The sequence below is a fragment of the Rhinopithecus bieti genome, unplaced genomic scaffold (assembly GCF_001698545.2).
Source record: "Rhinopithecus bieti isolate Rb0 unplaced genomic scaffold, ASM169854v2 scaffold_30687, whole genome shotgun sequence".
Lineage (NCBI taxonomy): Eukaryota > Metazoa > Chordata > Mammalia > Primates > Cercopithecidae > Rhinopithecus > Rhinopithecus bieti.
This window is the reverse complement of record NW_016813366.1, coordinates 850,514-864,741: the sequence shown is the minus strand read 5'-3', so window position 1 is coordinate 864,741 and position 14,228 is coordinate 850,514. Positions and strand designations below refer to the sequence as shown.

Genomic DNA, 14,228 nt, shown 5'->3' with positions numbered 1-14,228 from the left:
AGTGTGGGCGGGTGCCATGGGGTATGAGGGGCTTGAAGGCACTGTCAGGCTATCTACCTCCTCCTGAGACCCTGCCCTGGAAACACCACTCCAAGTCCCTCCCCAGGGACTTGGCCCCTCCATCCACACCCCAGCAAGCCTCAGGCTTCTCCTCAGCCTCCTTCTCATGGCTGCTAAACTCTGGATCCTTGCCATACAGGGTTCTCTAACCCTGACCCTCTGCATTCCACCCCCATGTACACCAAAAAACGCTGCTATTTAAGGAGCCATCTGAGGACTCAGCAGCCGGAGCAGCAGCTTTTTTTTTGTCATGCTGGTTACCTAGCAACACAGCCAATGCAATTGCCACACAGAGACCAAGAGAAGGAACGACCTAAATCACGCCACAGAACTCATCCATTATTCCTGCAGGTTCAACTGCTCAGACTCACCTTCTGGAAGGCCTTTCGGGCACAATCACAGATACAGGCCCTTGATTCCACCTTACGCTTTCAGCAAAGGCAAGGTCTGGCCACTCCTGAGGGCTGCCTGGGACAATCAGGCAGACTGATTTGGTGGGCAGGGTTCCCAAGGCGGGTGGAGAATGCTCTCCAGAACAATCTCCTGCTGCACCGAACACACAGTGTCTCCAGCCCATGGAGCCTCATGCATGAGGAACTGGCCAATCTCAACTCCCTGATACAAGCCCACTCCCAGGGCCACCTTGCTGGTCTGTGAAGGAGCCAAGTCGTGAAACCAGCTCCCTAGATGCTGGGATGGTGCCAGGCTGTGTCTGGATCTCTCTGAGTCCAGCTAGTCAGTGGCAGAAGACTCCTTACCTCCCAGGCTATCATTACACCTTTGCCTGAGCCTGGAGAGCTTCTAGGAGCTGCTCTCGGATTTAAAGCTAACTTGCATGTGCAGTCAATTTTTCTGAGCAGAAGTCCTCAGCTTCCCTTACCTCCTGAAAGGGGTCCATGACCCACAGAAGGGTTTGAATCACTGCTCTGGCCCTAGGCCTCTCCTACCTGTACTCACTGTCCCAAGATTAGATGGGTTTTCTGTGTTTCCCAGAGGCAGGAAGAACTGGCCTATGCCACTGTGAGCTGTCTGCCCAGGCTCCATGGAAGCTCCAGCCCCACCTCCTCCTGGCCCTGTCCCTACTACCCCAGGCTGACCGCTGCCTTCAATACCTTCCTGTCCCCATCCCCACGGCTGGTTCATCTTTTCCACCCCCTCCACCATTGCCCACGTTGTCTCTTTTGCCTGCAGTTCTGTAGGAGGGTTTCTCTCACTCCCTAACCCTTGAAGGGCCGGGGCCTTGCCCTGTGTTCTGAATTCTCCCCGAGCCTCAACAAGACCCTGTTAAGCACAAAGCCAAGGAGATCATGCTGTGACTTCAAGATGTTCTGTGAGGTGTCCGATGTGATGGGGGAGAGTACAAAGATTTGGGAAGACACATGCCCAGCAGATGGGGGCAGGGAAGGCTCCCCAGAAAGCCTCTCCCCACAGTCAGGCTGCAGCACCTGCTCCTCTTCCCCCTCCCTGCCAGGACCTGGCCTGCCTTGGCTGCTGAGGCCCCGAGCTGGCTGGCACACCCTTCATGCGTGGAGGAGGCATTGGCAAGTTGGGAGGGCCCTCCTGAGAGACGGCTGTGGGGCCAGAAATGGAACGTGGCACAGATGGGCCAGGGGGGCGAGGAATTCCCTCAGCCCCATGAAAGGGCTCTGGATATTTACAGCTCCTGGAACAATCTGCAAGCTCATGCCACCTTATTTCCTGCATTCATAGCATCCTCAGCCCCAACACCCTCAGAACTCAGCTCCAGAAAGGTTTTCCTTTCATGTCACTGCTTAAAATAGAGGCTTATGTAAGTATAATTCTGATCAGAGCAAAAAGCAGGGGTGACGGCACCGGAGCTGGGTGGATAGAGAGTGAACTCATGCCTGGTGCTCCTTGCTCTGGGCAGCATCCCGCCGGGCCCTGTCCCCATCCGGGTGCTCTTGGCCCCATGCGTCATGCAGTACTCCCTCCAAACTCCCTTGTGGGTGCTGCTGCTCTGCTCCACCCTTTAAGCTTCCCCTCTGAGGCAAGTCTCCAGTCCACAAGCAGGCCATTTCCTGACGCCATACTCAGTGGACAGGATGAGAGCTACAGCCCGCATGGAACAACGTTCCGTCACCTCGATACACCTCATGTCCGCCACATGCAGTCACATTATTAGCTCTTCAGCACAGAGGTTACAGTGCTCCCGTGCATGTACGCAGACTCAGAGAAAAGCATCCAGAGACTCACACCTGCACACTGGCACACTCATAGCTCCCACGTGGACAGGAATTCACACAAGGTGTCTGTGTAGCCCACCCCACGCCCCTCACTCTCCTGGAGGTTCAAACCAGCTGCAGGATAGTCCCCACCCTCTCCCCTGGCCAGAAAACCCCTCCGTCCACCTCAGCAGAGCCCCCTGAGGGTGAGTGTACAACCCCTAGCACCCCCTGGACCTTACCTTCCCACAAGCCACCATGGAGAGGGCCAGCTGGTACCAAAGGTGAAATTCTCCAAATGCAAACTTCATGGCTCGCTCCAGGCACTGGGGAGGGGAGATAGTCAGCACTTACTCACCAAGGGTCCTCACACTCCAGCCACCCACACCCTTCCAGGGTAGTCACTGCCTTTGGGAGGCTGCAGGAGGCCCGCACTTGGCTCCTGTGAGACACCCTGCAGAAACCCAGTTCCTGCCTCTGGCATGCTGTGTGACCCTGCTCAAGTCTCTCACCCTCTCGGGCCCTCAGTTCACCTCCTTAACATGTGAATGATCTCACAGGGTGATAGCAAAGAGCAAATGGAGTAAGATTTGTGAAAGTGCTTTCAAAACATAGACATGCAATAAAAATAGCAGGGAACATTTATTATTACTGTGCATGGCGCTGTTCTCAGCCTTTCACACGCACTCTCCCCAACAACCTTGTGAGGTGGGTTCTCTAACTGCCCATATTTCACCAGTGAGGAAGCTGAGACTTGTACAACTTGCCAAGGTCAAAGCAGCAGAGCAGCCTGGCAGGGGAGGGACAGGTGAAGGGACAAATGGCTCCGTCTGATTTCCTTTACAGACTGCCTGACTCTGGGGAGTGGGATGGGCTGCATGGCCGGCCGTACCTCAGAGAGCATGACATACTGTCCCCTTCTGCCCAGCGTGATGCTCAGGAGGTCATAGATGGCTGCAGCATTCTGCAAGCTCACTGCCCGGTCCTCCTCCTGCTCTGGCACCCGGCTCAGCACCACGTCTCGAGTGGCCTGTGGGTGGGACATTGTTTGGTAAGAGTGAGGACAGCAGACAAGCAGGTGTCTGTCTTCGAGGGGCCCCCACCTTGTTGGCCCAGACACTATCACCTTTTTGCCACTGACCCAGACCAGAAAGACGGCCACACTCTCAGAAATGGCCTTTTCTCATCTCCACAAAGGCCCTCTCCAAGACAGAAAATCCTCCACCTTTAGCCCAGGTTGGGTGAGGGAGCAGTTCTGAGGGGTCAAGCTTCCGGTATTAAATTTGTTATTCTACAAAATTTCAAGCCTACAGAAAGGTTGCAAGAATAGTCTCATAACCGAAAACCCTTCCTCAATGTTCCTCTCTCTATAGAATTATTATTGCCCTTTATAATTGGTTATTTTTTCTCATTCCAGGATCCAGTCCAGGATCATACCTTGTATTTGGGTACCATGTCTCTTTAATCTCCTTGCATCTGGAAGAGGCCCTCCACCTTTCTCTCATGACACTGGCATTTTTGAGGAGCACAGGCCAGTCATTTTATGGAACAGTCCCTGGTGTGTTTGCAATTCTCACAATTACAGCAAGAGTTTTGGCTAAGATATGAAAGTGCCTGGATCGGGTAGGTGGCTCTGCTGCTTGACGCTTGGTGGGGAGGTTGGGCTGTGGCCCCCAGTGCCCTCTTCTCTTCCTCTTCAGTCTTTCAAGTAGCTTTGACAAGGACATTCCCAGAGCCCCCCTTCCCTTCCCCTCTGTGTCCAGCCTGGACCCTCTCCAGGCTCCTTCCAACCATGGAAACTCTCCTCCATCCCTCCCCAGGGAGAGCTTCCCCACACTCAAGAACTCCGCTCTTGGCATCCAGTGCCAAGGACTTCAGTAGCTCACAGAGTTGCCAGATGGCTGCTGGGGGTGGGGGTAGGAGAGGGAAATGTGCTGTATTGAGTGGGAAATTCTGTCTAATTCCAAGAGGGGAGCTCCTCATCACCAAGCCAGAAGCCCCCCATCAAGGATGTGGGACTCTTGTTCTTTGGTCTGTGCAGGTGGTCCCACCCCTCTGCCCACCTCTATACCCTGGGGACAACACGCAGGCTGGGGGCAAAAAAGACAGGGTGGAAGGGGAGAGGCTCCCCCACTGCAGGGGTGATGGGTGCCTCCGAGCAGCCACAGGGCAGGGATTTAGGCAGAGGACACTCTGGGGTCAGAAACAGTCATATCCCCATCCCCACTCCAAGGGCTGTGCAGGAGCTGGGCAGAGGTGCGCTCTGGGCAGATGCTGCTGCTGGCTGCCCCCAGCATTCTCCCTTCTCCTGCCCATTCCCCTCTGCCAAATGTGGCTCTCTCCTGCATCTCCCTCCCTCTGTCTGAGTCTCCTTCTGTGCAATGGGACTTGCCCTCCTCTGCTTCCATACGCAGGACCTCAAGACCAAGAACTCAGCCTTCCTAACAGAATAAAAAGGAGCTGCCAGCCCTAAAAACCCAGATCTCCCTCATCAGAGCCACCCCATCCCTCCTGTGCAGCAAGTGGGCCTCATAGCTTCCCTTGAGCAGGACTGCTCTCCCCTCCTCCAGGTGAGGGGCTGGAGGCAGAAGCCCAAGCCCCTGAGGCCTCCAGACCACAGGCTCTGGGTGTGTCCTGCAGTGCAGGGCTGGAGTGTGTCCTCCTAGAGGCCTCTGGAAGCCAAAACACCTCCAAGACCCAAGGAGGTGACTCACTCTGGGGGACAGCTTGGTCACTGAGAGACTGGTGGTCAGGGGTTCTGATGGCTGCCCCGTTGCCACAGTTGGTGAGTGCTGCCCATGCCCCCATGGACTCAGATGGCCCAGGAGAGGGTGCCGGGATGCCCGGAAATCCTGGCAAGGCTGAGTTCTAGAGTCAGCCTGTGGAACAGGAGCCACTCAGGAGCTCCAAAGGGTTGAAGGAGAGGAGTGGAGAAAGAAGGTGCCAAGAAATCCCCCTCCTTCCCAGTGAAGTCCACCCACACAGCCACCAACAGGAAGAGAAAAGAAATTCTAGGGAGAGGGTTGGCAGGAGCTAGTCCCCTGAGCCAACTAGGAATACAGCCCTTGTTCTATCCCTGGCGATGTACCGCCCCACTTTGCCACCTCCAGCAGCTCCCCAGCTCTGGCCATCCTGGGTGGGGACCCACAGGGGCGGCCTCCACCAGGCAGGAGTGGCTCGGGAGTGAGAGGATGGGGCACAGAGGCTCTGTCTGTGGGGAGAACAGGAAGGAGCAGCAGTACAGAATGCACATCCCCGAGTGGAAGCTGACCTGGAATTCTGGTGGGAGTGAGAGGTTATGATGGGAGGGAGTGGGGACAGGCAGTCTGCAGGGGTGGGAAGCAGCTTGGCTGGACACATCCAGGGTCTGGGGACCCGCCTGCCTGCCCGTGCAGACCCGTCTTGTTCAGGGAATAGTGGGCTGCGAGCCATCACTATGGCCATCGGGATAAAGTCTAAACTCCTTTCTGGGGCTGCCTAACTGGCCAGCTTCTCTCCAGTGACATGGAATCCCTTGCTGGTCCCTACAGTCACCATGGCCCATCTTCGGTCATGCTGCAGTTCCCTCTGTCAACCTGGATACCTTCTAGCTCCTCAAAACTCCATTCAGGACCACCTTCTTACAGCACCATCCCTGACTCATCTCACCAGGAGAGGTCAGGCCTCTCCTGTCCTCCCCCAACCCGGCCCATACCTTAGCCCATACGCCCCCATCTGGTTCACCAGTTCTTGCTCATGGCTAGACTCCTGGCCCCAGGCACAACCGCACACACAGAACTTGACTCAACCTGCCTTTGCAGGGTGTGACACTCAGGAGAGAAAGATTCTGGGCCTGGAGTGGAAACCTCCCCCTGTCCATCCTAGACCTTGACCTTTAAGAGAACAGTGTCTGAATTTGTGTCTGGCAGAGGGAGGGGTGAATTTTCAGAACTGGGCGTTAATTAGGTCAGAAGAATAGGAACAGAAGAGAGGATCAGTCTAGCAGTAGTGGCAGCAGCAGCAGCAGCACAAATCCTCAGGCTGGTGATAGGCCCTCAATAGGCAGACAGCCAGGAAGGCTCCTTGGGGGTCCTAGGGACTTGTGTGAACTGGGGCCTGTGCAAGAGAGGGCTGTGATTCCCCAGCCAGAAGTGGAAGTGGGCTGAGTGGTTACTATGGCTTTGGGGCAGGGCCAAAGTGAAATATTCCTGGTGGTTGCTGGGCAGTGCCTGTGTGTGTAACCATGGCAACAGGGCGGGGTAGGGGGAAATGGGACAGAGAAAAGGCAGGCATGGGGGCTGGTGGGTAAGACACAGCAGAATAAAATTCATGTGCAGCTCAGGGGCCAGGGCCTCAGACACTATGGGAGCATCAGTTCCCTCCCAGCACCCCCAGCTGTCCTGCTCCCTCCTCCCTGGCTCACTGCCCTGAGGCCACATGGTATACTCCCATGCTCTGGCAGTAGCTCTGACCTAGTCCCAGCTACATTCTTTCTCTTCCACCATTGAAGTGGCCTCAGACCTGCTTTCATTAGAACATCCTCTAGATCAAATGCAGTAACAGATGTGAATGCACTTGTGACCTTTAAAGTAATACATGAACACTAAATCTTCTCACCGTCTCTTTCTCACTGTTCTTAGAATATGGCAGAATATTCTCCTCTGGTTTCTCCCTGCCTAGTGTGCACTGCCATAATCCCCACACCCACCCCAAGGCTGCCCGGCGCTGGGGATGCACTGCTCTGTTTAATCCATGGATTTAATCCCAGGATTTAAATCTAGCGCTTGTGTAGTTGTCCGGCTCCTAGCCTTTGTCCTTCTGGCTGTTCTCCTAAGGTAGCCCCTCCTAGACTAAAGAACATTCACTGCAAGCCCTCTGGCAGGTCAGAAGACGAGAAGCCAAAGAAACAACGCTAGTCCCCATACACCCATCACCCAACAGCTCAGCATTGTGAGCATAATACATTTCTGGTCTTTGACCAAGTATCCATGAAGCAAATACGGGACCTTAGGGAAAGGCCTTAGGCAGGCTGGCCCATGAGAAACCTAAGGCAGGGACTACTCTTGGTCAAATAGCCAGCTCTATGTGTGTGACACGCATTACTTTTTTTTTTTTTTTTTTTTTTTGAGGCAGTCTCATTTTTGTTGCCCAGGCTGGAGTGCAGTGGCTCGGTCTCGGCTCACTGCAACCTCCACCTCCCGGGTTCAAGCGATTTTCCTGCCTCAGCCTCCCGAGTAGTTGGGATTACAGGCACCCACCACCACACCTGGCTAATTTTTTTCTATTTCTAGTAGAGACAGGGCTTCACTATGTTGGCCAGGTTGGTCTTGAACTCCTGACCTCAAGTGATCCGCCCACCTCAGCCTCCCAAAGTGCTGGGATTACAGGCTTGAGCCACCGCTCCCGCCCCGCATTCCTCTTTTAGAAGCTGAATTGTCACATCCACCATCTCATCTGGCCTCACAGTAACCCCATGGTGGGGCAGGGAAGAAATCACTGACTACCCCCCACCCTCTGCAGATAAGGACACTGAGCCCCAGAAAGTGAACTACCTTGCGCAAGATCCCAGGGAACTGAGGCTGAACCACCCCCACTTCCCTCAGTCGGCCAGTTTGGGACCGCTGCGGCTTGCCTGAGCTCTAGACGCCTGGGGCTCCTCTGCCAGCTTTTTCCAACCTAGTAAGATACAAGACCAGTCCTGATCCTTCGGTGGCTGTAGGGCCACAGGCAGCACTAACCTCTCCTGCTGCCCAGCCCTGTTTCTCTTCTCTAACCCTGGTCATAAACAGGGCTCCAGTCTAAGAGAAGGAAAGGGAACTACCATGTGGAGCACGCTCTGTACCTCTGTACAGCATCTCAAAATGCTCAGAATAATCTTCTGTGTACTCTCAGCCTATTTTACAGGTGGGAAGACTTTACAGATGGGAGGCCAGGTAAGCTTTCCAATGCACATGAGACGGGGGTTGGGACCTAAATTAGAGCCTAGACATTCTGACTTCACTTCCGGCTCCTTCCCTGCCTCCAGGTACCTCCAAGGAAGTGTCCAATAGCCTCATCCATGCCGTAAGAGACCCTGGGCTGGCTCTGCTTATAAAAGAACTGAAGCAAAACACAAGGTCAGGCTTCCCCCATCAGGCCCTGGGTACTGCTTCTCTGCAAAGAACATGCTCCTTGGGCAACAAGTCCAAAGCCCTGATGAACCCCATTCTCAAAAACAGGCTCTCCATTGGCCAAGGAACAAGGCTCAGGGCCTGCTGCTGCCACCCTCTGCAAAGTTACCCTAGAAACAAGTCTCCTGGCAGCATCTGTACCCAGCACCCGCCCTCTCCCTGGAGGACACTGTCATGCTCCCCCTGTGCTGTCGTCCCCATCAGCAGACATAATTACCACTGGCTCTTGAGCTGCCAGTCCACAGAGCCAAGAAATAACATGCTCTGTGACATGTCCCATCCACCCAGCGACCCAGGCCAGGCCCATGCCAGCCTCCAAGCTCCTGCTGCATCAGGCTCCTGCAGCAGAAAAAACAGCTCTTTCCGCCAGTTAGAGAGAGGCTCTCCCACCTCCACTGAACCAAGGGCTCTAAGCTGGCAGTGTTATTAGACCCTTTACTGCTTCAGCCTTTAGCAGAGCAGGGCCTTGTGTTAGAGCAAACCAGATCCCAAAAGCTGAAACAATCTGTGCTCATCTGCTGAAGCCCTGATGGAATCAAGCCCAGGAAGCACTTTTTGTTTTGTTTTGTTTTTTTTTAACTGAATGGCATCCTTAATCCAATTTATCTCCCAATCAGACCTGAACATAAATGTTTTCAAAAATGACTAAGTCAGAATCAAGTATTTATCAGGACAAAATGAGCACATATTGAAGAACCAAAAGGTACCAGGCACCTTCACATTCATTTTCTTATTTAATCCACCAAAGTCATACAAGAGAGACCTTATTAGCTCCATTTTACAGAAGAGAAAACCGAGGCTCAGGGTGGTAAGAAGCTCACCCAGGCCACACAGATTATGAATGGTAAATTCAAGATTCAAATAGCTAGATGCCCAGCCTTGGGCATGGCACAAAGTCTGTTAATCTGCAGAATCCCAAGACTCAGAGACTTACCTATCCACCCCACTCTCTCAACACCAGGGCTCTGTACCCTTTCCATTACTAAGAGCAGCAACTTGTTCGCCAGCAAAATGAAACAGGGATCCAAGGGTTCAGTTTACTTTAGCACATATTTTTATGTCCCAGATCAGTATTTTAGAAATAATAAAGATTCCTGTATCTCCTAGTTCCCCAACTGTTTCAGAAAATCAGGCTGGTTTGATACACAGTTCTTTCAAAAACAAGAATTTACATTTGAGGTTCAGCAGACTGGGATCATTCCTTCTGATTTGGGGACCAGGATTTCCTCCACATCCCTGGGAACAAACTGCAGTAGATGGGAGTCCATTTGGGACAGGAACTATGATTGAACTATTAATCATTGTCTTTACAGTGCTGAGCATGGTCCTGCATGCTGTAGCTGCTCGAACTAGATTAGATGGATGGATGGTAGGTGGATGGATAGATGAGTAAATGAATGGATGGATACATGGTGGATGGATAGACAGATGAATGGTAGGTGGATGCAGGGTTGGTAGGTGGCTGGATGGATGAATGGGGGATGGATGGAATGATGGGTGGATAGATGAATGATAGGTGGATGAATAGGTGGATACATGAAAGGTGGGTAGATGGATGGATGAAAGGGTGGTTGGATGAATGGGAGGTGGATGAATAAATGGATGAATGGGTAGGGGGATGCATGGTTTGTGGGTGGGTGGGTAGATGGATGAATGAATGGGTGGATGGATGGACGGTGGATGAATGGATTAATGGGTGGATGGATGGATGATAGATGAATGGATTAATAAGTGGATGAATGAATGGTGGGTAGGAGGATGGGTGGATGGAGAAATGATGGGAGGGTAGATGGCCAGAAGGATAAATGGGAAAGTGGGTAGATGATGGATATATGAATGAATCAATGATAAGTAGGTGGATTTTTAAATGCCATTTTGGCCCCAAAGACTCAAAACTAGGTCTAAAACACAAATCATCTTCAACCAGTTATATCTCATATCCTCCTTGCATTCCTGTGAAAGCATTAGTAAGGTTTCTATTTACCTCTTGAAAGACAAGGTCTCCCTCATTCATTCTGATCGCACATAGTCAGCTTGTAATAAAAACCATATCCAAAGTAACAGCCCCATACCACACAGCCACTCCTCTGAGTTCCAAACCACAAAATAAGGAAGCCTGCAAACACTGTTTCCTGCAGCAGCTGCTCTGGATGTCCTGGAGGTGGAAGCAATGATGATGATGCCTCCTGGGTTGGCCCTGTGGGAAAAGCTTTCACTGCAGCATAACACATTCTGCAGGTATTAGGAGAACCTAAATAGTAGCCAAGGCCAACAGCTGCTGTTCTAGAGGTTTCTCTCCAAGCCCATCATTTGCAGCCAAACCCAGCCAACATCAAAGGGGGATGAGGAAAACCCTACAGGTACATGGAGCCTTGGGGTTCAGCTGAGAGGTATCAGGGCAGGAGCTTGGGAAGCTGGTAGAGTGGAACCCATACCCTAGTCCTCTCACTGTTCAAGAATGAGACTGGAGGGAAGGAGAATTTAAAACAAAGGCAGGAGAAATGGCAGGTCTGGCCACTCGGAGAAACCATTCCCAGCCACAGAGGCCAGATCCAGCACCCGGGGAAAAGGTCACCACAGACGAAACACTAAAGCTAAGTACATTGCCAACACTCTCCCCCAAATCCCTCAAGTTTCTGAATGTCTAACAGGCTGGGTATAAGGGGAAACAAACCAGCCAGTCCCACAAGAGGCGCCTCCTCCCAGCCTCAGTGCAAACAGTGTCTGGGCAGTGCCTGTTTCCTACGCCACAGGGAATCTCCCAGGACACTGCCTGGTCAGCCAACCCAGACTCACCCACCCCCTAACCCCTAGTCTCTGAGGCAGGCTGCCAGCCACACTGTCTTGCAAAAGGGAAAGAGCTGCTTGGACGAGAACGCATACTCAGGAAAACCCACCTGGCTCCAAGCATGGGCCATGTTTCTGTAAAAGGCCATTCTCTGCTTGAAGGGTTTGGGAGTGGGTGGACAGCCTTAACTGAAAGGCATCTGAACTCTGTCCTGAGGACTTTGATCAAGCAGAGGCTACAGAAAATGACTTGGGAAGATGGAGCCCAGCCTCACTCCCTACCAGGAGAAAAATTATGACCATCCTTACCCTGACAGGCTTGGCCCTTTTACAAAGCCCTCTGATCCCCAAAGTCACCTCCCTGGCCTTTTACACTTGAGAAGACCAAGGATCACAGTAGTGGGCAAAGGAAGCACCAGGATGGGAGTCCAGGAGCCCTGCGTCCTGGGGCTTGGAAACTGCTGAGGGAGAAGGACATGTTCGAGTCATGGCTTCAAGGCTTATTAGTATACGCCCTTGACCAACAGCCATACCTGTCCTGGACCTCACTTTTGTCATCTGTAAGATGGGAACATATAGTATTAGAGTGAACTATTATGAAACTGTTGTTTTTGCAGGTCATAAGCAATTGAAAATTAGGCAATTTCACATGACTCAACATAATGCTCACCTAATCAGCTTGGAACCTCCCTGGCTGAGAAAGGACCTAACAGATGACCCTGTTTTCAGCCTTTCACCACCTACCTGTAAACTGCACTGGAAGCCTCAGTACACAAAGGCTACAAAATAACCAGTGTTTAGGCTGGGTGCGGTGGCTCACGCCTGTAATCCCAGTACTTTGGAAGCCGAGGTGGGTGGATCACCTGAGGTCAAGAGATTGAGACTGGCCTGATCAACATGGTGAAACCCCATCTCTACTAAAAATACAAAAATCAGACAGGCGTGGTGGCAAACACCTGTAATCTGAGCTACTTGGGAGGCTGAGACAGAAGAATCACTTGAACCTGGGAGGCAGAGGTTGCAGTGAGCCAGGATTGCGCCACTGCACTCCAGCCTGAATGACAGAGGGAGACTCTGTCTCAAAACAAAACAAAACCAAAAAACAACAACAACAAAAAAAACCCTTGTTTCCAGACAGGTAATTCCAGTGCAGTCTCACTGGAGGGTGGACGTGGTGAAATGGCGGAGACGGGATGGGAGTACTGGTCTGCACAGGATTCAGTCTGTGGTCAGAGTAAGGGCCCATTTTTAAAAGTAAAAAGCACACTGTTCTCCCATGAAAATCAGATGTGGCACATGGTGCCTCTTATCTCCACAGCCGCTAACCAGTGAGATGGCCCCTCCCCTGGGCAACCACTTACCCACCTCACAGGCAAACATTTTAGGACAACACCCTGGCCAGCTGGCATTCCCATCCAAATATCCACACCCTACACAGAAACTCTCGGATCCAACACGGACCAGCCCCAGCTGAGGCAGGATGCAGTCCCTCTGTCCCACAGCCCAGTGCCTGCTCCTATTTGCTGGGAGGCCTGAGGCACCAGAGGTAATCTGATTACCAACGCTATCTAAGCAAGCCCTGGCATCGCAAGGTCCCAGACATCCGAGGGAACATTCATTTCCGGCTGTTCAGGGATCCCGCTCATGGGGTCTTGGTTTCTTAACCTCCGCATCCATACACTCAGATGCATTGTTTTTTGAAAACCAATTTCTCAACCCGGTGGTTCCCAGCTCACCAGCTCTGATGGGCCCCTTGGTCAGAGGACTTGGACCTGACCATGTAGATGACTTCTCTGTGCTTGGCTTCTGCTGCTCCTGTTCCACTCTTCCTGTGCCCTCTTTGGACGAGTCCAGTCCATCCTTCATCTTACCATCTCCTCAAACACACAGCCACACTGCACTCTCCTTATGCTGAGCCTCCAAAGTGCTTAGCCCTGGGCAAACATTCCTTGGTACCATGGCCACCATATGTGTGCATGCATGAGTGTGCGTGCATCCGCATGCGTGCATTTGCCTCATCTTCCTGCCCAGGACATGAGCAGTGGGTCCTACAGAAAAGTCTAAACAGCCAACTTCATGTGTGCTTTGTCTAGCACAATTTGTCTTCTGCTCTGTGTTCTTTTCCCATAGCGCTCACGCGTGGACACTCTGCATACTGTAGTTTTTGATTAATTTACTGCCTACTTCTCTTCACTAGAATGTAAGCTCATGAGGGAAAGGACTTTTCTCCATTTGTTTGCTGAGGCATCTCTGGCATCTAGAGTAGGGCCTGGCACAAAGTAGATGCTCAATAAATAGCTGTTGTGTGACTAAATGAACTCCTTCCATAGGCACGCTTACCTTTGTGAGTACTGTTATCTTACAGGGGAGAAAACGGAGGCTCAGAGAAAATAAGTGATGTGCCCCAGCCCTCAGCTAACATGCAGAACTGGAACCTGATTCCAGGCTTTCTGACTCCAAAGTGTACATTCCTTCCATTCCCTACCTGCCATGTTCTCATATCTGTCACGGCACCCAGCACACAGCTATGTAACATTTTACTGTGACCTTGTTGATGATCATTTTTTTAATCCCAAAAGAGATGGGTGTGGCTCCAGGTACTCAGTCTCTACTTGTTTGGCGGCAGAATGCAGGCCTCCAAATGAAGCCTTCTATAGCCAATCCCAAACCTAATGAGCAAGACCTGCCGTATGGGGGCCCAGGGCCAAGAAGCATCTACTTTAGGAGTCTCCCTGGGCGACAGAGTTTGGGTAGGTCACAGATGGCCTGTAACTGGGCCCCACAGCCCTTCCCCACAGGGTCAGAGGGCCAGAGGCCCCTGAAGGACATCCTGGAGCTTACCATGGACTCGCTGATGAGGAGGAGCAGGAGGGCTTCCTCGATGTTGTCCTTGGGGCAGTAGAGGCTGAAAGACACAAATGACAGGCCTGGCTAGAGCATGCACCTCACCAGACAGCACCACTGACCCACCATGCCAGCCTTCTGCCCTGGAGTCAGCACCAGCCTGGTAAGGTGACCCCTTCCTGCATAATTCATGGGCACCGGATAC

At 52.3% G+C, this 14,228-nt stretch overlaps 1 protein-coding gene across 5 annotated transcripts in view; it reads right to left on the bottom strand.

The window, feature by feature from the left end:
* The window catches only part of TTC7A (tetratricopeptide repeat domain 7A), a 142,840-nt gene that overhangs the window by 72,283 nt on the left and 56,329 nt on the right, over positions 1-14,228 (bottom strand). For 4 of the 5 annotated variants that reach the window (XR_001880645.1, XM_017847981.1, XM_017847984.1 and 1 more), the window contains 3 exons: positions 14,021-14,084; positions 3,136-3,273; positions 2,486-2,569 (listed from right to left, as the gene is read on the bottom strand). Coding sequence is in view for 4 of the 5 variants with exons in the window: in XM_017847981.1 (XP_017703470.1) it covers positions 2,486-2,569; positions 3,136-3,273; positions 14,021-14,084 (286 nt within the window). In the remaining variant the exon portion in view is untranslated. The remainder of the gene's footprint in view (positions 1-2,485; positions 2,570-3,135; positions 3,274-14,020; positions 14,085-14,228) is intronic. The other variant, XM_017847982.1, reaches the window with a different exon arrangement.